The 26,078-nt window shown below is 42.2% G+C and overlaps 1 protein-coding gene across 2 annotated transcripts; it reads left to right on the top strand.

The window, feature by feature from the left end:
• LOC107391892 (protein AHNAK2) lies at nucleotides 1-25,584 on the top strand. 2 transcript variants are annotated; one of them, XM_070546900.1, is made up of 7 exons: nucleotides 1-284; nucleotides 7,491-7,540; nucleotides 8,001-8,108; nucleotides 10,951-11,067; nucleotides 12,260-12,413; nucleotides 12,505-12,662; nucleotides 12,954-25,584. In XM_070546900.1, the coding sequence occupies exons 1-7, from the start codon at nucleotides 227-229 to the stop codon at nucleotides 25,446-25,448; spliced, it is 13,140 nt and encodes a 4,379-aa protein (XP_070403001.1). In that variant the 5' UTR covers nucleotides 1-226; the 3' UTR covers nucleotides 25,449-25,584. The 2 variants fall into 2 exon arrangements, with proteins under 2 accessions (XP_070403001.1, XP_054597824.2); XM_054741849.2 differs by having other exon boundaries at nucleotides 98-284; nucleotides 12,257-12,413.
• The last annotated feature ends 494 nt before the right edge of the window (nucleotides 25,585-26,078 follow it).

Genomic DNA, 26,078 nt, shown 5'->3' with positions numbered 1-26,078 from the left:
AGACGAGGAAAAACTCAGAACAGAGCATAGCGCGCTCACACTCTCTTCTGCCTCTGTTGTTTTCCTGCTGCTCATCCTTTCTCGCTGCGCTGACTGACTTGCAGACATCCTGAGGACGAGCTGGGGGGGGGGGAGAGAGAGACACGCAGCATCAGCACCTCCCTGATCCTCCATCCCCTCTGCCTGCTTGGATCAGGGCTTCACCTCCGCCACCTTCACTGCCGTCATGTGTGACTGTTTCCACCTGGCGTTCCCCAACTGGCACGCTGCTTCTTCAGGGATAGGTGGGCTCTTTACTCTTTCCTCTGACAGACGCAGCATTCAGTAGCGGTGTGTGTGGATGTTTGTGATGAAGGGAGGAAGTGAGTGAGTGCCGCTGACCTGCAGTGGGTGTTGGGTGTGTCTGCAGAGACCATCAGAGGGTGTGTGAAGCTGGAAGCAAACTAATTTAGTCTCTGTGACAGCTGGATGAAGCAGAAACCAGGTTCATAAAGCAACTGAGACAGAAGGAATCAGAAACAAAAAAATTAGAACTTTCTCTTTTGTTTTTATTAATTTATTTTATAAGATGCTTCACATATCATCAAAGAAGTGTCTTTGGTTCTGATTTGTTCCAGAGTCCAACCCCGGAACCATCTTATCTATTTTCAGCCTCTTTGCTTCTAATTCCAATGATAATAACAATATTCACTTTGCTGTGAAGTTTAAAACTCTGGTTTGTGTGTTCTTCAGCGTCAAGCTCAGCAGAACCGAGCAGTGGTTTATCTTTGTTTCTGTTTGTGTGCCTAAAACCAGCCGTCTGCCACCTTCACGACTGAAAGAGACATTTTTACCGTCATGACTACAAAGTATCATCGTGTGGACCCATGAAAAAACGTAAAAGTCAGTCGTATACAAGGAAAATAGAGGAAAACACTAAAGATGAGGGTTAAGTTGCACTTTAGTCTTTAATAATGCAGAGTTAATCCAGCAGGTTGCTGGTTATTTATGACTTAACTGTCTTTACAAGATTAGTCATATTCCACTCATTCATGTTCGGGTCCTGAGGGGCCGCCCTATCCCCAGCTGCCTCCACCGGCTCCTCTGATGGTACGTTAAGGGAAGCTGAGGAATGTGAAGCCTCTATATTGGACCACACCCTCTGGTCCCCTGTCTGCCACTCCACAGGCTTCACACCTGATGTCCGTGCAGAGCTGCAGAGGCGTGTCAACCAAGACAGTTGTACAACATCAATAGCTTTGAGAGACACAGCATGGACCTCCTCAATCCCAGAAGTTCTGCTGCCAAGTAGCTGTTGGACTTCATCAGCAACCTCTGGCTGTGGTTCCTTACCTGTTGGAGGAGATCCACCGTTGGTGTCAGCAGCTCCCCTTTACCACTGTAAGCAGTGTGACCAAGTTGCTGACGTACCCCTTGAAGCTCTAAATGATTAACCAGAGCTTATCAATAGTATTTTTCCACCTAACTCCTCCTATGCTTGGCCTGCGGGTACGTGTCTGCAGCTCCTGGACCGCCAAAGACCAACCTTACCTTGTAGGACTTCTCCTTCAGCCTGAAGAAAGAGTCTGGGGATTACCACCATGACTAGCACTGGTAACCTGCGGCTCTAGTTAGCACCAGCTGCAGCAACCAAAAATATTTAGGACATATATGACTTTATATCAGGAAGGGAAAAATAAAACATCTCGGCTTTACTGTCAAAACCTTTTTGATTTCATTAGATGAAAATGTTCTTGCTTCGACATCCATATGTTCTTAACATTTCAGCCTCTTACTGTCACCTATCTGTGGGTGAAGTCTCAGAAACTGTGGTTGTGGATTTTCTGACCCAGTTCCACCCAAACCGTGTCCACCTTCCCTGGAGACAGGACAGTTCTGAACCAGAGCTCCAGATCTCAGCTCCACGTTCATCCAGCTCTCCATGATGTTTACCTTCAGTTCCTCCTCTTTTATAGACCCACTGAACCCCACACACTCTCATGTCAGTCAGGACTCTGTGGCACTTCTCCCTTCTGATGAATGCAGAAGCCAGAAGCTCCAGGACAGAGCTCTGCTTGACAGGAACATCAAGTCATCAGGATATAAACAGAGACGATCTGGGAGAAGTCCACCCACACGGAACCAGGAGGCTCAATTTTAAACATGACCACCAGCAAATAAAGGGGTAACTCTAAGTAAAGGTGAAACATTTAGAACATCTGGATGCTGAAGCAGGAACATTTAAAAATATTAAATCCAAGTTTTTGATCTAACTGATGTTAAAATCTGGACTGTTTTTGACATTTTGGTCATGACGCTCTTCTGTGTGAGGACAAAAAATATAAAACCACACATGATCAATAACTCAATTTTTTAGTTTAAGTTTCTCTCTCTCTCTCTCTCTCTCTCTCTCTCTCTCTCTCTCACACACACACACACACACACACACACACACACACACACACACACACACACACACACACACACACACACACACGCACACGCACACGCACACACACACACACACACACACACACACACACACACACACACACACACACACACACACACACACACACACAGTTTCTTATGGAACTTTCGGATTGAATTAAGATGAAACCCGCAGTAAGTTTGCAGCAGATGAATAAATTTAAAGCATGTGGTTTTTCGATCTCATGTCCTTACAGTATGTGCTGTAAATCTAATTCAGTTCTTCCTTTAGTTAAATCTCATTATACTGTGGATCTTAGTGAAAAGAGCTCTTGTTTGTTGTTTGCACTGAAATAAGCCAGAATTTAACCAGAGAGCATGAATAATAAACCATGTTATCCTAAATGAGTTTAGCGAGGAGGAACATTCAGGCTTGCAGACTCCTCCACACAGGAAGCAGGAAGAATAGATTTAATGGGGCTGTCCCTTTTAAAACATTTTAACTAATCACAGAAACATTTTAAAGAACTGAAAATCTCTTCTTGTATTTTGGTTCTTTAGACTTTTCTTCTATAGTTGAAACTCTGAGAATGACTCAAGTCACCTGAGATTATTATTTTATCACAAAAATAAAAGCGAAGGACTGTGAGATAATTTTCGATTTTGAGTTTTCCACCTGAATGCAGCAAGAAGAAGAAGACGTCCAATTGTGATTCCATTAGCCTCTTACTTTAACTTTCTTTAATGCACTTCCAGAAGAGAGCCGCTCACATGACGTGTATTACTGTAAAACATGAGGGCGGGCACTAACAGCTCATCAGGAATGTAGTCACCATTAATGGGTAAAGTTCAACACTAATAAATAATTTAATTAGTCATTTCCCATCATTTAAATGACCACTTATTAGATATCTTATTTAAATATAATGAAATAAAATTAAGTATAATTTTAATAAAAAATACTATAAATTTTGTCAGAGGAAATAAAACAGGTCAACTCCTCTCCAGTTGAGGAGGTTCAGGCATTTGGGATGCCCCTTGATGCCTTCCTGGTGAGGTATTCCAAGCACATCCAACTGGAAGGAGACCTAAAGGAAGACCCAGGAGAGACTATGTCTCTCGACTAGCCTGGGAATGTTTTAGGATTCCTCCGGAGGAGCTGGTCGAAGTGGCTGGGGAGAAGGAAGGCTGGGCCTCTCGTCTCACCCCTTCTTTCCACAGGAGCCGTCAGCAGCACGTTACTGCAGCAGCATTTCTTGCTCGCGTAAGCTGCTGCTTGGCCCTTCTCACGAGACGCGAAGCAGCAGGGGAGCAGCTGTCACCGACCGAGCACGAAGTCACACGAGTGACTTCGTCAGTAAACACAACAACAAGCAGGAGAAAACTACAACATGGTTTGTGTTTTATGTTCTGTCCGTTTTATAATCGCCAATACGGACCTGAAAAACAAAGGAGACCGCTAGCTAGGTGATAACTTCTCACGGGGCCGCGCAGTTACTAACTTTTTTTTTAAGTAAAGCAACCGGAAGGCAGTACATTTCTTTATTCTGAAAATCTCGGGAAGCTTTGCTCCGTTTCCGCTTCCGATTTCCTCTTTCCTTCCCCAAAAATGTCGAACTTGACCCGTTGCAGAGGCGTAGTGCGTTGAAAATAGAACCGGCGCGTAAAGGCCACAACATGCTGCTCCTGAGACGCGGCCGACTCGCGCTGCTGACGGCTCTGGTGGAAAAGGTTCTGTTGACCACAGCGGTTCCTATCAGCAGCTATGACGTGCTGCTGCAGTAATGTGCTGCTGACGGCTCCCGTGGAAAGCCGGGGTTAGGCTGCTGCCCCCGTGACCCGACCCCGGATAAGGTGACGAGAACGGATGTATGGATGGCAGTGCAACAAAATAAACAAAACAAAAAACAAAAAATTTTAGAAAACAAATTAAAACGAAATAAAATTATACTGATTAAATATTTAATAAAATAATTAAAAAAATAAATAGAGAACAACACAAAATAAAAAACTCAAACATGAAATCATAAAAAAGACACATGTCGGACCAAAGGAGATAAAGATCCTTATTCCCCAGACTTTTACTTGGCTGACAAAAAGATAAGTGTCTCAGAGAAAACTAAATATTTGGGCCACATTATTACGGATCATCTCTGTGATGACGACAACATTTATCGGCATTCATCTGTATGCCCAGGCTACTGTTTTGTCCAGGAAGCTTCATATGTGTTCAGACAATGTGAAAATCCACGTCTTCAGAACTTACTGTACACACTGCACCTCTGTGGTGTAAATAGAAGAGCGCTAGCATGCAGAAGCTTAAGGTAGCATATGATGATGCATTGAGGACTCTGCTCAGGAAGCCCAGGTCCAGTAGTGCCAGTCTTTTGTTTTGTAACGCTCATGCCAACACCTTTCAAGCTCTAATGAGGAAACGGATGCTATTCTGCTTCTGAAGAGCTCTGAGAACAGACTTATCCTGATGTTGGTGGATCCTGGTTTTAGTAATCCATGTGGAGACACTGAGTGTCTTTTATAATGCCTGCTTTTTTAAATGTATTTTATTGTATTTATTCTTATCTCTTTTATAATTATTTATTTTTGACCATTGTGTCTGTTAATAAAAAATCCACATAAAATGTAATATATTTCAATAAAAGACAGTAAGAACAAAACATAGAAACTCAAACTAAGGTAAACTAAATCAAAAAGAAATGGAAATCAAAATTAAAAAGCTCAAAGTTGGATTAAAATAAATGAAATAAAAATTGAATCATTCATATTAAAAACAGTCTACATCCTGAGTTCCACTTATGCAGCTAAAACAGTTAAATGTCAATAAAAAGGAAATCAGGCAAATTTCATAAAACAAAATAAAGTGATTATTTAGGTGAAATGCGCCAAAAATAAACAAAAATGTTAAATAAATATCTGCAGTCAGAGAAGAATCTGTTTGCCTCCTGACTTTTACTGTTCACCTGAAACCTTTTAACATCCCATAATACAAATACTGGTTCAGAAAAATGTAAATAAAGCGTAGAGCAAACTATCCTGTTCAACAAATATGAGTCAGTCATTAGGGCTAACAACAACAACAACAACAATAATAATATTAATCTGACTCCCAGAGTTGGCCTTGAGAGCAGAGAGGCTGCAGACTACAGAGCTTAATGGAAGGATCGATGGAGTGGATCACTTAGCCGTCGGAGGAGCCGCAGCTCTGAGGGAATTACTGCCAGGAAGAACCTTAAATAGCATCATAACAGGCTCCAGTGTCTGTCTGAGCCTCAAAACAAGAGACTGAGTGGGATTACTGCAGAATAAACACACACACACACACACACACACACACACACACACACACACACACACACACACACACACACACACACACACACACACACACACACGAACACACACACACACACACACACACACACACACACACACACACACACACACACACACACACACACACACACACACACACACACACACACACGGTCCTGGTCTCCAGCTGTTGATAGAGCTACAGCTCCTGCTCACACATCCATTTCTGCACATTCTGCTTTACCGTGAGGCCTTCAGGGTAAATCAGTAGTTCTCAGACTTTCTCGAGCTCCTTGCATTCGTTTGTGACAGCTTGCTGAATCACACTTGACCGTCTCAGTAGAAGAAAGGACTTTTTTAGAGCAATAAAGGTATTCAGGACTGCTTCAGCATTTAAATAAAAACAAACGTGGAGTCAACTTTTTGAACAAGATGAAAATAACGATCATCTGTGCATAGAAATTCACTCGGCCATACCACTGAAGGCTGCTCTCAGTAGATTAGTAAAGAGATGCTGCTGCCTTGTTCAGTAAATAAAGATAAAAACCTAAGAATTATACATTTCTGTGATTTTATTAAAGAACAGATCGTGACGGGGAGGCTTTCAGACACATTTTACAGGCTTTTATTTTGACATGTCTCTCAGAAATGTGACCAGGTGTTGCCTGCCTTCATCAGCTGTTCTCCCTGTAGGCATGGCCAACCCAGCTCAACCTATCAGGTCTATGGCCCAATCTCAATACTCGCACTGCGCCCTGCAGTCTTCTGCAAAGTGCACTTGGAGAAAGTGCGCATAGGGTTCAAGTGCGTAGTACACAAGTGTGCAAATAATTGCAGAATTGAGACAGGGATCTGAATGCATGTTGGGATTCTGGTCACTGTGATACTTTTTTTTCAAAAACCTTTATTAACAACTTTTAAACAAACAGCCAAACAGTTATTTGAAATAAATTTAACTTCATTGCTGCTTTGTCTAAAACATTCAGAGCATCAACTAATCGTCCTAAAATGAACTAACTTCATTAGAAAATACATATTTTCAGAAAAGGAACTTGAGCCTTCTCTCCTGCAGCAATGACTTGTGGGTAATACCCTTGCCCGAGGTCAGCATCGCTGCAGACTTGGGTGAAGTGCAGATTAAGGGTGCGATGGGGGCGTGGTCAACTTCCGCATTTGAGAATCAGGACACCCTACGCACTTGCCCCCCTGGCCGGGAACTCGCGAATAAAAGGCGCAAGGGTGCAAGTGAGAGTATTGAGATGGGGCCTCTCTCTCATTGATAGAAACAGAAAACATGGTCATGTTTAAATCTGATCTGAGACAACAGGACCATTCTGAGATGTTGGCCCCATCATAGATCTTAACTTCTACTTTTTAGAAATACCATTTTCTATTAAACTTCACATGCTTTTGATCAAAACATTTAGTTTAACAGGAATGAGTCCTCAGTTTAACCCCCCAAATAAGAACATTCTTGATTAAAAAAAAGAAAAAGTTATTGCAGGAGCCGCTAGTAGAAGCTATCTGTTTGCACTTACATCTCCACAACACGGCAGAACTCATTCAGGCCTGTATTGTTTATGGAGATGAAACATCAAAGGTGCAGAGGGAATGTAGGCAGTGGAAGAGTCACGTTGCTGTTAGCCATTCAGAGTCGAAATGTCAGAATATCAGGAACTAAGACTCGAAAACCTGTGGTCTTCTGCTCATCTCTTATAAGTCAATAATCTTTGTTTATTTACTGTCAACAGGAGCCAGGAGAAGGCTGGAAGGACCAGAGTCCACTCCAGAGGACAACTCGGTGAGTGACGAGTGTGTCTAAGTAAAATCAGTGACTTTTTTCTCCTTGTTTTAAGTTTGTTAGTTTAATTTATTTTACACAAAGGACTCATTTAGAGATGATATCAGAGATGAGACCCAAAGTTCCCAAACCAGACCTCCTTAGACACAGACTCCGGGATCATGGCGTGGTAATACTCAAGCTCAACTGCCATGAGGATTTTTTTGAACTTTATTAATTTAAGGATTCTCCTGTTGGCTTTGCAAAGGTTGTTTGATTTTATTTTCCATGTAAACTAATATCAGCCATTCATTGTTGATCCATGTCCTTTTACTCAAGAAGCAAATTTGCTAACTGGTTTGTAAAATTTGAGTCTTTTTTGCACAGTTATTAGGAAAATGTATGCTTGTAAATGTAAATGTGATTCGGACTGTTTATAAGTCGTGTGTGTGTGTGTGTGTGTCCGTTCACACACATACAGGCATGTGGAGAGCCTACGCAGTTTACAGAGGGGGAAAGGCCACGCCCACAAGGATCATCGCCTGTGGAGGAGGACCCTGAAGCTGCCAGATATGACAGGGACAAAAAGGTACACTGGAAAAAAATGATAACTAATAAAATTAAAAATGACAAAGAGGCTGGGGAAAGGAATCTGAATGAAATATTTGAATGCATTTCCACTTTCAGTATAAATATGAAGTTAATCAATCTTTATTTGAAAAGAAAAGAATGAAAACAATCTTTTATTTAGCGCCTCTCAGGATAAAAATCACAAGGCGCTTCACAAAAACAAAAAATTTAAAATATAAAAGATAAAAAAATGTCTAAAATGACAAAAAAAAAAAGAGAAATTGTGATTAAAAATGTGAGGATGGGAGGAGGGAAAATGAATAGAAAAGAGGGAAATCAGTGGATCCCAGGAAATGCGGAACAGGTGGAAAGAGCAGAATAAGGAGAGGGTGATGACGAAGGTCACACCAATACCAGCTTGAACAGGAGAGTCTTCAGCTGCTTTTTAAAGGAGTCCACTGATCTCAGCCTCGGGGGGAGTTCCAGAGTCTGGGGGCCACGGCAGCAAATGATCTGTCACCTTCGGTCTTTAGCCTGGTGCTGCACAACCAGTAGGCTTTGGTCACTGGACCTCAGGGACCTGCTGGGGGTGTAAGGACTGAGAAGATCACCAACATATAACTTGTCCATGTAAGGCCCTATAGACCAGAACCAGGATCTTGAAATGAACCCTGAAGTTGACTGGCAGCCAATGAAGCTGGAGGAGAAGCGGGGTGATGTGAGTGTGTTTGGAGGACTTGGTCAGAAGCCGAGTGTTGTGATTATTAGCCAACAAATAATTTGTAAGCTTTACTTACTTTTTGGATTCATCAATAAATTTGTAAATATGGAAATATTTACCGATTTATTATGTAATTAGGACATCCGTGGATATGCCTCGGGGCACCACCCCTTTAATAGGGGAAAAATGAATCAAAACCTCTATCAATCTGTCTAAAGTTCATAAAATTATTTTAACGAGCAGTGCTCATATTCTATCCAACACAGACAAATTCACTTGAGACAAAACTTAATTGGCAATAACATTTATTAACTAATATAATCACTTTAGCTCCTTCAAAGTGCTAGCCAATCAATACCAACCAACTGATTTTATCAAACAAACAACAAGCAATGAAACCATGGAATGATAATGTGAAATAGCAATCTAATCAGACCGGTGGGTGCGATAGTGAGGCTGCTTGATGATGTGATCAGGCCAGGATAGGCTGATTACAAAACTGGAGGGAGTTTTGAAACAAAATGGCGGATCCTTTGTTTGGCTGAGTAAAGGATCAACTGTGTGTGTGTGTGTGTGTGTGTGTGTAGATTTAGCTTGTCTTCCCAAACACGCACAATCAGTGGCGGTGTGAGCAAACGTTCACAGTAGACTTAATCAAAACACTTCAAATCACTTCACAAAGATCAAGAAAAAAAACAGATCAGTCATAAAGGCAAGTTACATATCTAAACCGTCTGTCAGCCTGGCCACAGCATAAACAAACTTAGATATTAAACAAAAAAATAATGGGCTTACTCTGAGATGATCTGTTGGCGTTTTTAGTACGGAGGAGAGAAACCGTTTGTTAATTTAAAGCGATCACGTGGTCGACCGCTTGTTTCGGACTATTAGAGAAGCAGGAGAGAAAGAGAGAGAGAAAAAGGAAAAAAAAATCTTGAATGAACGAACACAAAGCGTCCCTTCGTGTTCGGGCTGAGCAGATCGGCTGGCGTTGGTCCATCGGCCTCAGCAGCTAGGCCTCATGCACACGCTGTCCGGAGCGGTAAGCAGAGGCGGGCATCTCCTTTCACCAGATGAACTGGCCGGGAAGAGAAAGATTTCCGCTCTGCGCCTCGGCTTTATAGACTCATCCAGCGGGTGGGTTTCTGTAGGGCCGATATCCACTGGCGGCGTGTCGGACTTGGCGTCGCGTGATGACATCATCAAGCTGCTGCCGGCTGCAGGGAATCATGGGACATGGAGTCCCTGCTGGCGCTGATCTCGATATGCCTTATTTGTCTACGCTTCAGGAAGTTTTTGGCACAGTCTTTTGGAGAAAATACTGCGTAGTAATTTTCCCATGAGGGCAGGACCCCAACACCGAGCACAGGCGTTCTGAACCACCTGTAGACGGTTCAGGGAGGTTCTGCTCAGACATGTGAAAAGAGAGTTACAGTAGTCTAAGAGCGAGGAGATGAAGGTGTGGAGAACAGTCTCAAGTTCAGAGCGGGACAGAATGGGACTCAGCTTAGCAACGTTCCTGAGATGGAAGAAGGAAGAGCGAACAAGAGACCTGACATGAGAATCCAGGGTGAGAGCTGGTTCAAAGGTCATGCCAAGATTCCTGACAGAGGGTTTGGTGTGAGAAGCAAGCTGACCAAGAGAGTCTCTGACTCTGGGAACCAGCTTGTCTGGGGCACAGATGACGATCTCAGTCTTATCTTCATTCAGCTGTAGAAAGCTCCCAGCATCCAGGTTTTAACAGAGTCTAAGCAGGTGTGTTGGTTCGTACAATAAAAAAAATTAAAAGCTGGTTATGTTGCAATGGTTAGCAAAACTTTGTTTTGTAAAAACCCTAAGCCAGTAAACAGGAGCAACCCAGAAGTTATTTCCTCTACCCCAAAGAAGCCATGACATCTTTTTGTTTTTCTCTAATATTGGGGAAGGCTAGAGGCTAATGTTGAGCTAACAATGCTAACGGTGAATTAGAAAATGCTGTCAACTCTAAAAATATCTCAAGCTACTTTTTCAATTACCAACAACTCGATATTAATGCATTTATATACTCAAATTACTGTGTGTGACACTTCTGGTGCTGATGTGTGTGTGTTTGCTCACTGGTAAAATTCAGAGTTGTTATTTTAAATTTCTTTCTTTCTAGAGTGAAGCAGAGCGTGACTCTGGCCTTAAAAGCGGAAGTGGACCCAAAGCAAAAAAGTCTGGTTTTGTATCCATGTTTGAAAAAAGATCTTCAACTCCAAAGATGAGAAAAGTGAAGGTGAGTCATTACAGCGAGCTGACTTCAGAGTTACATTTTTCCAGGAGAAATCATTACTGTAAACTTAGCTTTAAATCATAATAAGCAAACATCTTTAATAAACTGAAATTGGTAAAAGTTCAATTAAAAACTTTTAATTTAAATCTAAATGTTTAGATATGTACAGAGAAAAGGTGATCTGGGTCTCGGTCACTGGGCCAGAAGCCAAGACCGCTCTTTCCAAGGCCGCCTCCACCAGCTCCTCCAGTGGGACCCCAGAACGTTCTCTGAAGCTTTCTGTATATTTTCCACCAGCTCAGGTGGGAAGTAAGATGAGGTAGACAGAGACGTTTTCCTTTGAGACTTCTCCGTTGCCTGGGAAGTGTTGCAAAGCAGAGGACATACTGCTTTTCGTGTGTGTGTGTGTGTGTGGGGGGGGGGGGGGGGGGGGGGTTCTGCCACCACTGCAGCCATGTCTCTGGTCCACGTTAGTGTATTTACTATTGTGCATGTGTTTTTTGTTTTGTGTGCATTTATTTCAGAGACTTTTAAACACGGATGCATTTGTCCCTCGTTCTCCTCCTCCTCATGGAGTCGCCACTTCCAAACCCAAGTTTACCGTAATGTCCTGCTTCTTTGAACTCCTTCAGTCATGTGTTTAAATGTTTATATCACCAGACGTTGTCCGATGCGTTCTGGTCTGCTGATAGATATCTTCAGCACTCGTAATTAAAAAATTTGGATTGGTGGTGACAAATTTAAAGGAAGTGGCGTCCTGACCAATCACAGGCTTGTTTTTGGTAGCTTTTGACGCACAGTTAAACAACTGGGCATGTCTCCATCACTCTGTGAGCCTGACTGCAGAGTGCTTGCATCAATGGATGATCACTTTGTGTGTGTCTGTACCGCTGCAGAATTATAAACTAGGGTTAAGTCAACACGGGACGAGGTGGTGTCCATCAAGCATCCTCTGATCAAACAAACCACCTCAGCTGGCTCCTCTCTTAGTGAAGGAACATCAGATCAACTCCATGCTCCTCCACCCAGTTGGAGGATCACAAAAAAGTGCTAATAGCACAACAGCATTAATGTGGGGTGCAGATAACTCCTCATCTCTTTTTCTCCAGCCTGAGGTTGTTCCAAGAGCAATCTGCAGCATATTAATTATTTATAACATTTCCACAGAGAGCTTCTTCCTCTAATGTCTTAGCAGGGCCCCTCCAGCCTGGAAGCCGGTGTGATTGTGGAAACAACTAGGGACGGATGTTCAGAAGGTCTCATTTATGGAGGAGGAGGGAAAGATGGGATCTTCATCAAAAAGGTGCTGCCAGAGTCACCTGCTTCAAAAAGTCTGAAAGTGAAAGAAGGTCAGATTTATTTATTTATGATGACTGATATTTTTTTTCCGTATTCTCTTTTCAAGTTCTCTTGTTGTAAAACGTTCTTTCGTTTCTGTAGGCGATCAGATCCTGAGTGCCACGGTGTATTTTGACAACATGCCTTTTGAAGATGCCGTCCAGATCCTGGAGCACGCTCAGGCTTACAAAGTCAAGCTCTGCCTCAAACGCACACCGGAGCTGGAGACCGATCCGGTTCTAGAGTCTGCTAACATCCCTGTAACTAATTTAATGTTGACCACACACACACACACACACACACACACACACACACACACACACACACACACACACACACACACACACACACACACACACACACACACACACACACACACACACACACACACACACACACACACACACACACACACACACACACACACACACACACACACACACACACACACACACACACACACACACACACACACACACACACACACACACACACACACACACATTAAAGATTACTTGAATCTGATGGCCATTATTTCTGCTCCTCAACAGGAAGAAGAGTTCTGCTCTGCTGAGATGAAGGAGCAAGTGAAAAGCAGAAGTCGTGAGGATGCTCGCATCTCGTGGCCAAAGATCTCCACCTTTGGAAAAGAACGAAAGTCTTGTTTTACAAGGTCTCACAGCACCTCCGAGGCAGACGAGCAGAGGAATCCTGAACTGAGTCCCACCACAAGCGACACAGAGTCTTCTATAAAGTTTCAGGATGCTCTTAAAGGGAAGAAGAAGCACAGGACAACGCTCTCTGCTCTGACGAAGAGGAGCCACACCAGTTTGTCTGAAGATGCTCAGACAGGACAAGTCAGTGGTCAGACACAGGAATCAGATCTGACTTCTCCAGAGGACCTGGAGGGAGTTTTAGGTGTCGAAGTCAACATGACTGAAGGTATGAAGGTAGAAAACCACCTGAAGCCTCAAACTAGGACCGACGCTCAAGGTATTCAACATAAACGTATGGATGCAGGAAGTCCTTCAAAAGCAGGGGAGCCAGCTCTGACTGTGGCTGGTCAGGAGAGTCTCTCCATAAAGTCCCCCGATGGAAAAAAGAAGAAAAAAGAGAAGTCTGAGTTAAAACTCAAAAGTCCAGGGAAAGAAAAATCACACAAAAAAGACTCAGACGTTAAACTGTCACCGAGAAGGCTGAAAACACTCGGAGCGAGTTTTGATACGGAAGATCAACTCGATGATGAAAAACTTGATTTTATCTCAAACTCTGAGTCAAACAAACTTCTGGAGGATCACTCTGAACCCGATGAAAATAAGCTAACTGTTGGTGGTGAGAGTTCAAGAGTAACCTCCTCCAGATCCATGACGGCTCAGATAAGTTTCCCGAAGGTGGAGCTGGATTTATCCGACGTTGCCTTTGTGCGAAAATCTCCACACAAAGACAAGAAAAAAGGACAGAAACAAAAACAAACATCCAAACAGCTGAGAAAAGTTTCAAGTGAAGAAATCCAGAATATAAACGAATCCACGGCCCAAACTGGGAATGTTTCATCCACACAACTTCCCAAACGGGAAGACATGGAAATTCCTGGAATGGAAGACATGTCTGTGAAGGCTCAAGTGAGAAAAAACAAAAAACAAAAAGGTGGTTTTATTGTGAAAACTCAAGACAGCCAAGCTGAAGCTGTGCAACTGTTTATTGATGTCAACAGCGTCAAGGAAGCGGTTTCCAAACTGCCTGGATTCAAGCTGCCTCAGGTGGACACATCCGGAGTGCCGATCCCAGAAGAAAAAACGGTCATAGATGCAAACGCACAAAGAATATTTATGAAAACACCAACTAAGGTGGTAGAACCAGGAAGACACCAAGAAAAACACGAGGCACATTTCAGCACAATCGAAATCCTCTCTCAATCATTTAAACCAGCAAACATCACATCTGCTGGTTCAACCTCAGCAGGGCCTTTGCCGAGGGATAAAGATCCTTCCCCAGAGGTTTCCACCTGTCAAGAACAAGAAACTGTTCAAAGCAAAGGTGCAGGTGGAGTGAAACCAGAGAGTGATTCAGCAGTTTTGAAAACATCACAGAAAAAAATAAAAACAGTAAATATAACGATGCCCAGCTTTGAGTTATCACCAGAAATACGAATCCCTGAGATGAAGAAAGACAAAGAGCAGGCTAGAGGAGTCACGTGTGACGTTCAAACACCAGAACTCGTAGGCATCGAGTTCATCGATTCAGTAGACGAGTCAGCAGCCAAAAAGGAGGGGGGTGTTACCAGCTGTGGTATCAGAACCAGCATGGAAGGTTCTGTTTTACAAATCACATGTTTTGAGTCTGAAGATCAAACAGCTAGGCTCTCCAAACCCAGAGACGTTTCTTCAGACATCAGTGGAGATCAGAAAACGTCTGAGATAAAAACTACTGAACAAGGGGGAAGAGCTTCCAGGTTTAAACTGCCTCATCTCAGTTTCTCTGTGCCAAAAATCAAAGGACCAAAACCTGATTTCACCACATCGAAACAAGAAGTAGAAGTCGCAGAAACACAGAGCAAAGCTGAGTGTCAGGTCCCTGAGGGCCCAGAGAATGAAGCTTTTATTTTGAAAGAAATGACAGAAGCAGAAAAACCTGAACTGAAAAAGAAACTTCCTGAAACTCGGGAAGAACTTGGAAAGCAAGAAAGCAAAGTCAAAAGGCACAGTTTTGAAATGGGAACGCCCACATTCAAAGACCCTGAAGTTGACTTAAACCTGTTGAAGATAAACAGAGAAGTAAAAGCACCCGATATGAAAGCGGAGGCCCATGGTTCAGGAGAATATCAAGCTGAGGCAGAGAAAACACACCTGAAAATCCAAACCGTGGAAGCTCATGAAAAACAGCAAGGAAGTAGATTCAAGATTCCAAAGTTTGGAATCAAGATCCCAAAAATAAAAAGCCATGAGTTTATCACGAGCCATGATTTATATGAAACTGAGGTCCACCACCCAGAAACATCTGAGGTAAATGTTTCCCCAGGTAAAGTAGATATGGATGTTCCAAATCAAAAACAAGAGCCTGTTAGTGACGATGGAGAAACACAAGCTACTAAGTTCACGTTTCCCAGGTTCACTATCGCAATGCCCAAAATAAAAGGCCCCGAGTTTTATAACGAAATCTCCAAGAAAGATCCAGATGCCCCTCTACCAGAGACTAAAGCAGAGGTCCAAATCCCACCAGTTACCAGACCTGACATCAGCACAAACATTTCTATGTCCCAGGAGGAGATGGGGGCAGAAGGACCTGAACAAGAGACCAAACCTCTGCAGATGGAAGGGGAACCTGATGAAAGAGGAAGGTTCAAAATACCAAAGTTTGGAATCCAAATGCCAAAACTAAAAGGACCTGACTTTGACGTAAGCTTTTCGACTAAAGATGCTTATGTCATACTTCCAGAAGCTACAGCTGAGACTGTGCCAGAAGAAAAGCTGAAGGCAGAAAAACCTCAACTAGAAACTGAACCTGTACAGATGGAAGGGGGATGTGATGGACAAGGGCCTAAGTTCAGGACACCAAAACCGGGAATTGCAATTCCCAGTTTGAAGGGGCCTAAGGTAGATGTAAGCCTCTCAAAACCAGAGGATGGTGTCAGGTTATCAGAAACCAAAGAGGATGTAGAGCGAGTTTCACCTGGACTTGGACTCAAGGTCCTGGAGGCCAAGTGTCTTTTGGATGGAAAAGAAGAAAACATAAAACCCACCAAATCTGGAATTGAAATTCATCTAGGACCAAAGACAAAGGCTCCAGCTTCTAAAGAAGATGTTTCTGATGATATGGACCGTTCATCTTCAACCAACAAAAATACAATGTCAACAAATGTCAGTTTCTTTGCTCCCAAATTCAAATGTCCTGATTTAGATTTGGGTTTACCAAGAAAACAATTAGAGAGTGAATCAGAGACTGAAGTGGAGACCGAGCTGAAACTTCTAAAACTTCCTAATATTGATGTCGATCTTGGAAATGCAGAAACTTTGATGCCAGAAGGCAAAGTGGAAGCTGGAGAACCTGCAGTGCAAATCAAAATTTCACAGACTCATCCTAAACATCCCAGCCAAGAAGGATGGTTTAAAATGCCAAAGCTGGGAATAACAATGCCAAAGGAAAAGGAGCCTGAAACACATTTAAACGTTCTAGAGGAAGATACTGATGAAATACTTACCAAAGTCAAGATTGAAGGCAAAATACCCAATGCAGAGCTTGAAGAACCTGCTGGTAAACTAGAACAATCCAGATCTAAATTTAAAGTTCCTTCTTTCAATTTATCCAAATTTAGATCTGCTTTCAGCTTTGAGACTCCAGAGGTGAAAAAAGAAATAAAAACAGAAGAATCCACATTTAAAACATCTAAAGACAAAGACACAACTGAACAAAATCAACCTCTCGTGCTGGACATGGGAACTGAAGGTGATGGGGACAGCACGTCCCTGCCACAAGTTCATGAGCTAGCAGCCAATTTAGGATCATCAAACCGAGATGCTAATTTGCCAAAAAGAGACACTAGTTTTCTTCCAGAAGCTCCTAAAAGTCAGCTTTTAGACACAGATATCACATCACCAAGAGCCACAGCAGAGTTTTGTCTACCCAGTGCTGATGCAGAACCATCAGCAGACGTCAAACCTGCTCAGACTGAACCACAAACATCCACAGTTAAAGGATCACCATCAAAATTTAAACTACCAGCGTTCAAATTTCCCAAGATTGGTGTCATAAGCCCAAATGTCAGTACTAAAGCAGAGAATGTAGAGAAACAAAATGATAACGGCAGCTGGAAGGTGGAGTTATGCACTATTACATCAGAGGCTTCAGAGGTCCAAATGTCAGAGGCAGAACTCAGCTTATCAAAGAAAAAAGGCATAGATACTGATCTGGTCGCTGATCTCTCAGCTGAAATGGAAGCTCCTAAAACCAAAGGTGTGAAGGTTAAAGAAGTTTCACCATCAAAATTTAAGATGCCAATTGTGAAATTACCAAAATTAGGATTTGACTCCCCTAGTAGCATTCTGGACAAAGACGCAGTCACCACTGTTGACACACAAGGTCCAGCATTAGATATGAAAACTGCAGAGACTGGATGTGAAGGAAAACAAAGCAATTCCAAAGTGTCAGCTCCAGGTTTTTCTGTGCCTCCAATAAAAGGGAATGACATGAATTTAAGGCTCCCAAAGATGGATGTGACAATACCAGAGGCTGAAAGGGAAGTCAGTCTCGGTGATGCTGAACTGAAGAAAGTCTCCATTGAAGATACTAGTGAAGCTAGCACAGCTGCAGCAACAGACGACAGATCAGAACCACAATTTAGGTTTCCAGCATTCAAGTTTGGAGTTTCAAGTACCACAGAGAAGGAGTCTACGGTGGACAAAGACAGACAAGTAGATACTATTGTTGATGTTGAAGCTCCTAAAACAGAGACAGAATCCAGATCAATAGATTTGATCATTACAGAAACAGAAGATAAAGAAAAAGGAAACAAGTTCAAACTTCCAAGTATTAGTTTGTCTCTGACTCAAGCTAAAGGGCCCGATTTAGACTTTAGCCGATCAGAAGGAAATGAAGCAGGGACTATCACACAAACCATAAAGAGGACCAAAGATCAAGTCCAAGTCCTTGAAGATGATCTGTACAAACCCTCAGCTGAAGTAGAAATGAAAGATCCTGAGATCAAAGGGGTATCAAATGATTCTGATGGCTCTCCATCCAGATTTAAGATGCCCACTTTTAAACTACCAAAGTTTAAGCTTAAAACCCAAAGTTCCACTGAAGAAGAACCTGCTTTGGACAAAGTGGTTGCAACAAACAAAGAACACACAAAATCATCCGAGGAAGTTTTAACAGTTTCAATGGCAGCACCAAGCATTGAGACTGATGGTCTGCCAATAGACATACAAACTACTGAAACTGAGCACGAAAGAAAAGGAGCCAGGTTTAAACTACCAAGTCTTGGTTTTTCTGTGTCAGAAATCAAAGGTCCTGACTCTGGCTTAAGCTCATCAGAGACAGCTCCAGATGTAAGACTACCAGACACCAAAGCTGAAGTCCAACTCTCTGAAGTTAAACTAAAACAGCCTTCTACTACGGTGAAAGATCCTGAGATCAAAGTGGTATCAAAGGATTCTGATGGATCTCCATCCAGATTTAAGATGCCCACTTTTAAACTACCAGCGTTTAAGCTTAAATCTCAAAGATCCACTGAAGAAGAACTTGCTTTGGACAAAGATATCACAACAGACATAAAACACATACAAGCATCTGAGGAAGTTCTAACAGTTTCAATGGCAGCACCAAGCATTGAGACTGATGGTCTGTCAGTGGACGCACAAACTAGTGAAACCAGGCAGGAAGGAAAAGGAGCCAAGTTTAAACAACCAAGTCTTGGTTTTACTGTGTCAGAGGTCAAATGTCCTGACTCTGGTTTGAGCTCATCAAAGACAGTTCCAGATGTAAGACTACCAGAAACCAATGCTGACGTCCAACTCTCTGATGTGAAACTAGTACAGCCTTCTACTACGGTGAAAGATCCTGAGATCAAAGTGGTATCAAAGGATCCTGATGGATCTCCATCCAGATTTAAGATGCCCACTTTCAAACTACCAACATTCAACTTTAAAACTCAAAGATCCACTGAAGAAGAACCTGCGTTGGGCAAAGATGTCACAACAGACATAAAACACACAAAATCATCTGATGAAGTTCTAACAGTTACAATAGCAGCACCAAGCATTGAAACTAAAGGTCTGTCAGTAGACATACAAACTACTCAAACTACACAGGAAGAAAAAGGAGCCAAGTTTAAACTACCAAGTCTTGGTTTTTCTGTGTCAGAGGTCAAATGTCCTGACTCTGGTTTAAGCTCATCAAAGACAGTTCCAGATGTAAGACTACCAGAAACCAAAGCTGAAGTCCAACTCTCTGAAGTTAAACTAAAACAGCCTTCTACTACGGTGAAAGATCCTGAGATCAAAGTGGTATCAAAGGATTCTCATGGATCTCCATCCAGATTTAAGATGCCCACTTTCAAACTACCAACGTTTAAGCTTAAATCTCAAAGATCCACTGAAGAAGAACCTGTTTTGGACAAAGATATCACAACAGACATAAAACACATACAAGCATCTGAGGAAGTTCTAACAGTTTCAATGGCAGCACCAAGCATTGAGACTGATGGTCTGTCAGTGGACGCACAAACTAGTGAAACCATGCAGGAAGGAAAAGGAGCCAAGTTTAAACTACCAAGTCTTGGTTTTTCTGTGTCAGAGGTCAAATGTCCTGACTCTGGTTTGAGCTCATCAAAGACAGTTCCAGATGTAAGACTACCAGAAACCAATGCTGACGTCCAACTCTCTGATGTGAAACTAGTACAGCCTTCTACTACGGTGGAAGATCCTGAGATCAAAGTGGTATCAAAGGATCCTGATGGATCTCCATCCAGATTTAAGATGCCCACTTTCAAACTACCAAAGTTTAAGCTTAAAACTCAAAGTTCCATTGAAGAAGAACCTGCTTTGGACAAAGTGGTTGCAACAAGCAAAGAACACACAAAATCATCTGAGGAAGTTTTAACAGTTTCAATAGCAGCACCAAGCATTGAGACTGATGGTCTGCCAGTAGACATACAAACTACTGAAACTGAGCACGAAAGAAAAGGAGCCAAGTTTAAACTACCAAGTCTTGGTTTTTCTGTGTCAGAGGTCAAAGGTCCTGACTCTGGTTTAAGCTCATCACAGGCAGTTCCAGATGTGAGACTACCAGAAACCAAAGCTGAAGTCCAACTCTCTGATGTCTGTCTGAGAAAAACTTCAGTTGAACAGGAAAACAAAAGTCCAGAGATCAAAGTCTTGGTTACAACTACTGATGGGTCACCATCCAAATTCAAGGTGCCAATATTGAAATTACCAAAAATTGGGCTCAGCACTCCAGGCTCTACTGGAGAAGAACTGTGTTTCGACAATGATATCAAAACACAAGAGATAATTATTTCTGATGAGATTTCCACTGTTTCAACAAAAGCAATGAGCACTGACGCGAAAGATTCATCAATTGATTTAAAATATACTAGAAATGAACCTAAAGAAAAGGAACACAAGTTTAAGCTGCCGAGTCTTGGTTTTTCTGTCTCAGGAGCCAAAAAATCAGACATTAATTTAGGTTTATCAAACACAGACAAAGACGTTCCACTGTCAGAATCCAAAGCTGAAGTCAAACTTTCTGAAGTTAAACTAAAACAACCTTCTACCACGATGAAAGATCCTGAGATCAAAGTGGTATCAAAGGATTCTGATGGATCTCCATCGAGATTTAAGATGCCCTCTTTCAAACTACCAAAGTTTAAGCTTAAAACTCAAAGTTCCACTGAAGAAGAACCTGCTTTGGACAAAGTGGTTGCAACAAACAAAGAACACACAAAATCATCTGAGGAAGTTTTAATTGTTTCAATGGCAGCACCAAGCATTGAGACTGATGGTCTGTCAGTAGACATACAAACTACTGAAACTGAGCACGAAAGAAAAGGAGCCAAGTTTAAACTACCAAGTCTTGGTTTTTCTGTGTCAGAAATCAAAGGTCCTGACTCTGGCTTAAGCTCATCAGAGACAGCTCCAGATGTAAGACTACCAGACACCAAAGCTGAAGTCAAACTCTCTGAAGTTAAACTAAAACAGCCTTCTACTATGGTGAAAGATCCTGAGATCAAAGTGGTATCAAAGGATTCTGATGGATCTCCATCCAGATTTAAGATGCCCACTTTCAAACTACCAACGTTTAAGCTTAAAACTCAAAGATCCACTGAAGAAGAACCTGCGTTGGACAAAGATGTCACAACGGACATAAAACACACAAAATCATCTGAGGAAGTTTTAATTGTTTCAATGGCAGCACCAAGCATTGAGACTGATGGTCTGTCAGTAGACATACAAACTACTGAAACTGAGCACGAAAGAAAAGGAGCCAAGTTTAAACTACCAAGTCTTGGTTTTTCTGTGTCAGAAATCAAAGGTCCTGACTCTGGTTTAAGCTCATCAGAGACAGCTCCAGATGTAAGACTACCAGAAACCAAAGCTGAAGTTCAACTCTCTGATGTGAAACTAGTACAGCCTTCTACTACGGTGAAAGATCCTGAGATCAAAGTGGTATCAAAGGATTCTGATGGATCTCCATCCAGATTTAAGATGCCCTCTTTCAAACTACCAACGTTTAAGCTTAAAACTCAAAGATCCACTGAAGAAGAACCTGCTTTGGACAAAGATATCACAACAGACATAAAACACATACAAACATCTGAGGAAGTTCTAACAGTTTCAATGGCAGCACCAAGCATTGAGACTGATGGTCTGTCAGTAGACATAAAAACTACTGAAACTGAACACGAAAGAAAAGGAGCCAAGTTTAAACTACCAAGTCTTGGTTTTACTTTGTCAGAGGTCAAAGGTCCTGACTCTGGTTTAAGCTCATCAAAGACAGCTCCAGATGTAAGACTACCAGAAACCAAAGCTGAAGTCAAACTCTCTGAAGTTAAACTAAAACAGCCTTCTACTACAGTGAAAGATCCTGAGATCAAAGTGGTATCAAAGGATTCTGATGGATCTCCATCCAGATTTAAGATGCCCACTTTCAAACTACCAAAGTTTAAGCTTAAAACTCAAAGTTCCACTGAAGAAGAACCTGCTTTGGACAAAGTGGTTGCAACAAACAAAGAACACACAAAATCATCTGAGGAAGTTTTAATTGTTTCAATGGCAGCACCAAGCATTGAGACTGATGGTCTGCCAGTAGACATACAAACTACTGAAACTGAGCACGAAAGAAAAGGAGCCAAGTTTAAACTACCAAGTCTTGGTTTTTCTGTGTCAGAAATCAAAGGTCCTGACTCTGGCTTAAGCTCATCAGAGACAGCTCCAGATGTAAGACTACCAGAAACCAATGCTAAAGTCCAACTCTCTGATGTGAAACTAGTACAGCCTTCTACTACGGTGCAAGATCCTGAGATCAAAGTGGTATCAAAGGATTCTGATGGATCTCCATCCAGATTTAAGATGCCCACTTTCAAACTACCAACTTTTAAGCTTAAAACTCAAAGTTCATCTGAAGAAGAACCTGCTTTGAACAAAGATGATAATCAAATTCCAGAGAGAGATCTAGGACTTACCACAGCAGCACAGAGCACCGAAAGAATAGGCCCCTCAGTTGAAATAAAAACACCAGAAACTGAACATGAAGGGGAAAAAGGCAAATTTAAGCTGCCAAGTTTAGCTTTTTCAGTCCCACAAGTCAAAGGACCTGATGTGGATTTCAACTCATCAAAGACTGTTGTGAAGGTGACAGGACCAGAACCCAAAGTCACTGATGTTGAACAAAAACAAGCTTTAACTGGAGTGGAAACTAAACCTCACGACATCAATAGTTGGACAAAGAATACAGATGGGTCCCCTTCCAAACTGAAGATGCCAACAATAAAAATACCAAAGTTTGGGGTTGGAAGTCCAGGTTCAGAAAAACCTGTTTTAGACAAAGACAGTAAAACAGCAGAAGCTGAAACTGAAGGTCAATCAGCAGATAAAACTGCAGCATCTGAACATAAAGGAAAAGAAAGCAGATTTAAACTACCAACTCTTGGTTTTTCTGTGTCTCAAACCAAAGAGACAGATTTTAGTCTGAAGGCAGATGTAGATGTGAGGCCACCGGAGACCAAAGCTCAGATCAAACTCCCAGATGACGAAGTGAAAAAACCTTCAGCTAAAGTGGAAATCACCGCTCCTGGAACTGATTCAAGGTTGGACAATGTTGAAGAATCAAAATCAAAATACAAAATACCTACATTTAAATTACCCAAATTAGGAGCTTCTCCTCCTCAAGTCAACATGGAAGAACCACTCTACTCTCAAGTCAAACCGCCTACAGATTTAGGCGATGGGGATGTTGAGGTGAAAATGGCGAAATCTGACATCAAAATGTCAAAGCCAAAAGACATGGACACTTTAAAGAAACATGTAGACATCACACATCCAGCAGTCAAAGCTGAAGGACAATCTTCAGATGGTAAACAGCCTTTGGTAACCATGAATTTTAGGCCACCAGAGATCAAACCACACAGCTCAACTGACACGTCCCCCAGATCTGGGGTTGTAATTCCCCAGCTAGGTGAGGAATTACCCATTGTGAAAAATGAAATAATTAAAGCAGACATTAGAGTCGAGTCTGTAGATATTAAAGATACTCAACTGAAGAAAGGACTAGAAGAGATGTTGCAAGAAGCTACAGCTGAAGGTAAACTATGTAGAGTTGTTATATTACAAGATGTTCCTACAGGTGGGATTAAGGCTAGTTTAAAACATCCCAACTCAGGAGCAGGTGCTAAAACCTCTGATGTTCACGTCAAAATTGAAACAAACAAAGCAGAAGTCTGTCTACCAGGTGCTGGTGGTGAAAGACCTCCCGGAGCTACTTTGTCACAGGCTGCAGAGCTTAAAAAAAGTAAGTTTTCTCTTCCTGCAATTTCCTTTTCAAAGTCAAGAACTAAAGAACCTGAAGCAAAAGCGGATCCTCCAAACCCCGATGTCGTTGTTCCAGATGTAGAAGTAAAGGTTGAACATAAAATTGACCTTACAGTGCCTGAGCTTAAAGCTGGAGCAGATGGTAAAGGAAGTGGATTAAAAGGAGTTGGTCTGAGTTTGTCTCAGAAAGCTGCAGATCTCAAAACAACAGAATTAAAAGATGAGCTCAAGTTCTCTAAAGATGGAGTCAAACTGAATTCAGCCAGTGGAGAAACCACAGCATCTGAGGCTGAAGCTAAGTCTAAAGACGTGAGAGGATCGCCCTTAAAATTCAAACTGCCAACACTGAAAATGCCTAAATTTGGCAGTGCATCTCAAAATATCCCAACGGAAAGACACAGCCTAGAAAAAGCAGCCAAGATGGATGACGGGAAACTACAGAAAGAAGCTGCCGCCATCCTCAAAAATCCAACTGTTGGTACCAAAGCAGCAACACCAGAAACGGAACCATCCATGACTGAAACGGATTATGGTGAATTAAAACGTACAACATTTAAAATACCACAGCCGAGTCTGTCAAAGCCTAAACCTGAAGAAGATGTCCCTGCTGACAATGTATACAAACAAAATCAACCAGAGCTTAAAACGGATTCAAAAGGGGAACAAAAATCATCAAAAATAATTTTATCATCGTTCGGTCAGATCCTCGAGACCACTGATGTTGAATTTGATGTTCCAAAAGTAGACTCATGTGCTGAAATCTCAAAGACAGTGTATGAAACAAATGAAACCACCATAAAGCATTTAGACACTAAAGAAAAAGAAGCAAGGCCTGAACAAGACTCAGTCAGTTGCCATTGGAAGGGCGAATGGTCCTCCCCAGAAGAACCACCCAAGATTCCAGAAATAGCTCAGCAGAAGAATGACACCAGCCCAGTGGGACAAGTGAGGGAGGAGGAAATAAGTCCCACCTGTTCTGTCCAGTCATCAGATGCCTTTGCTGATATAAGCTCTACAGTCACAAGTGAGCCTACTGGCCCAAACCTGCAGTCTCCAACCGTGGTCACAGTCAGAGGCTCCTATCCCTATCCTGGACTTGGAGAGACACTCTGTGACATCACAAGAACAGAACGGATCCCAGATGAGTCCAACATAACAGTTTCCTCTACCGTTGAAGACACTCTGAGGCTGGAATCTGAACAAATACACATCATCACATCAAAAACAGAGAGACTAACTGCTGTCCTGGAGCAACCAGCTGGAGGCCTTCCTGTGGAACCAGATGCTGAAGTTGCATCGTGGGAGGTTGGAGGCTCAAAAATATTCACAAAGACCATGTTTGAAATGCACACAGTGACAGAAATGTCAGGAGATAGCAGCCAGAGCAAGGAAGCACTAGTGATAACCAAACAGGTCACGCGTTTATCTGAGCCCATCTCAGGAGAGACAGCGTCATCCATCCGACGACTCCGAGACTCCGTGCACTCAGACAAAATGAGGTTCTTCGATGAGGCTGACGCGTAAAATATAAATCCAGTTTGTGTTGAAACATTCCTCACCTTGTTACTGGAGTTTAGATGCCTTTTGTCACGAGGCAGGAAGCAAACACATGCTAGCAACAACAAAAGTGTTAAAGTGATTAAATTAGCTAATCGTTTGATTTTGAAATATGATCAAGATGATGTCTGGTTACTTAATAGAAATAGATTCATCTTACGAACACAAACAATAATAAAATAACACATTAATATATCCAGGCTTTATCGCACATCTTTGCTTTGTGATCCCAAACCAGACCAAAGTGTAACCATCTTTCAGCCAATTTAGACTGTGTTTCTGCATATAATTTACCTGCTTTAGTTTAATTTTGGGCAATATTGAAACATTTTCCAGCCAGCCACCATCAGTCAATCATTCAGTAATTGGTGAAAAATTACAGGAGTGGTTTGCTGGTGGAACTGAGAGGTCATCACAAGGCGGCCCAGACTGGCTTCTCTCTAGTAGAACAACATGTTGTTTCCAGGTCAGCGTTGAGTATAATTCCTCCAGTGTCCTTATTGTCCCAGGGTCCCTGGTAAGACATGTCTGACCATCTCAGCTAGCTTGCCCCAACATATGGGCCATTCCCATCTGTACCGGGTCGGCCCGGGCCGG

This window comes from Nothobranchius furzeri, chromosome 18, assembly GCF_043380555.1.
Source record: "Nothobranchius furzeri strain GRZ-AD chromosome 18, NfurGRZ-RIMD1, whole genome shotgun sequence".
In the NCBI taxonomy this organism is placed as follows: domain Eukaryota; kingdom Metazoa; phylum Chordata; class Actinopteri; order Cyprinodontiformes; family Nothobranchiidae; genus Nothobranchius; species Nothobranchius furzeri.
Note: the sequence above shows the minus strand (reverse complement) of the source record. Positions and strands in the feature narration are given on the sequence as shown.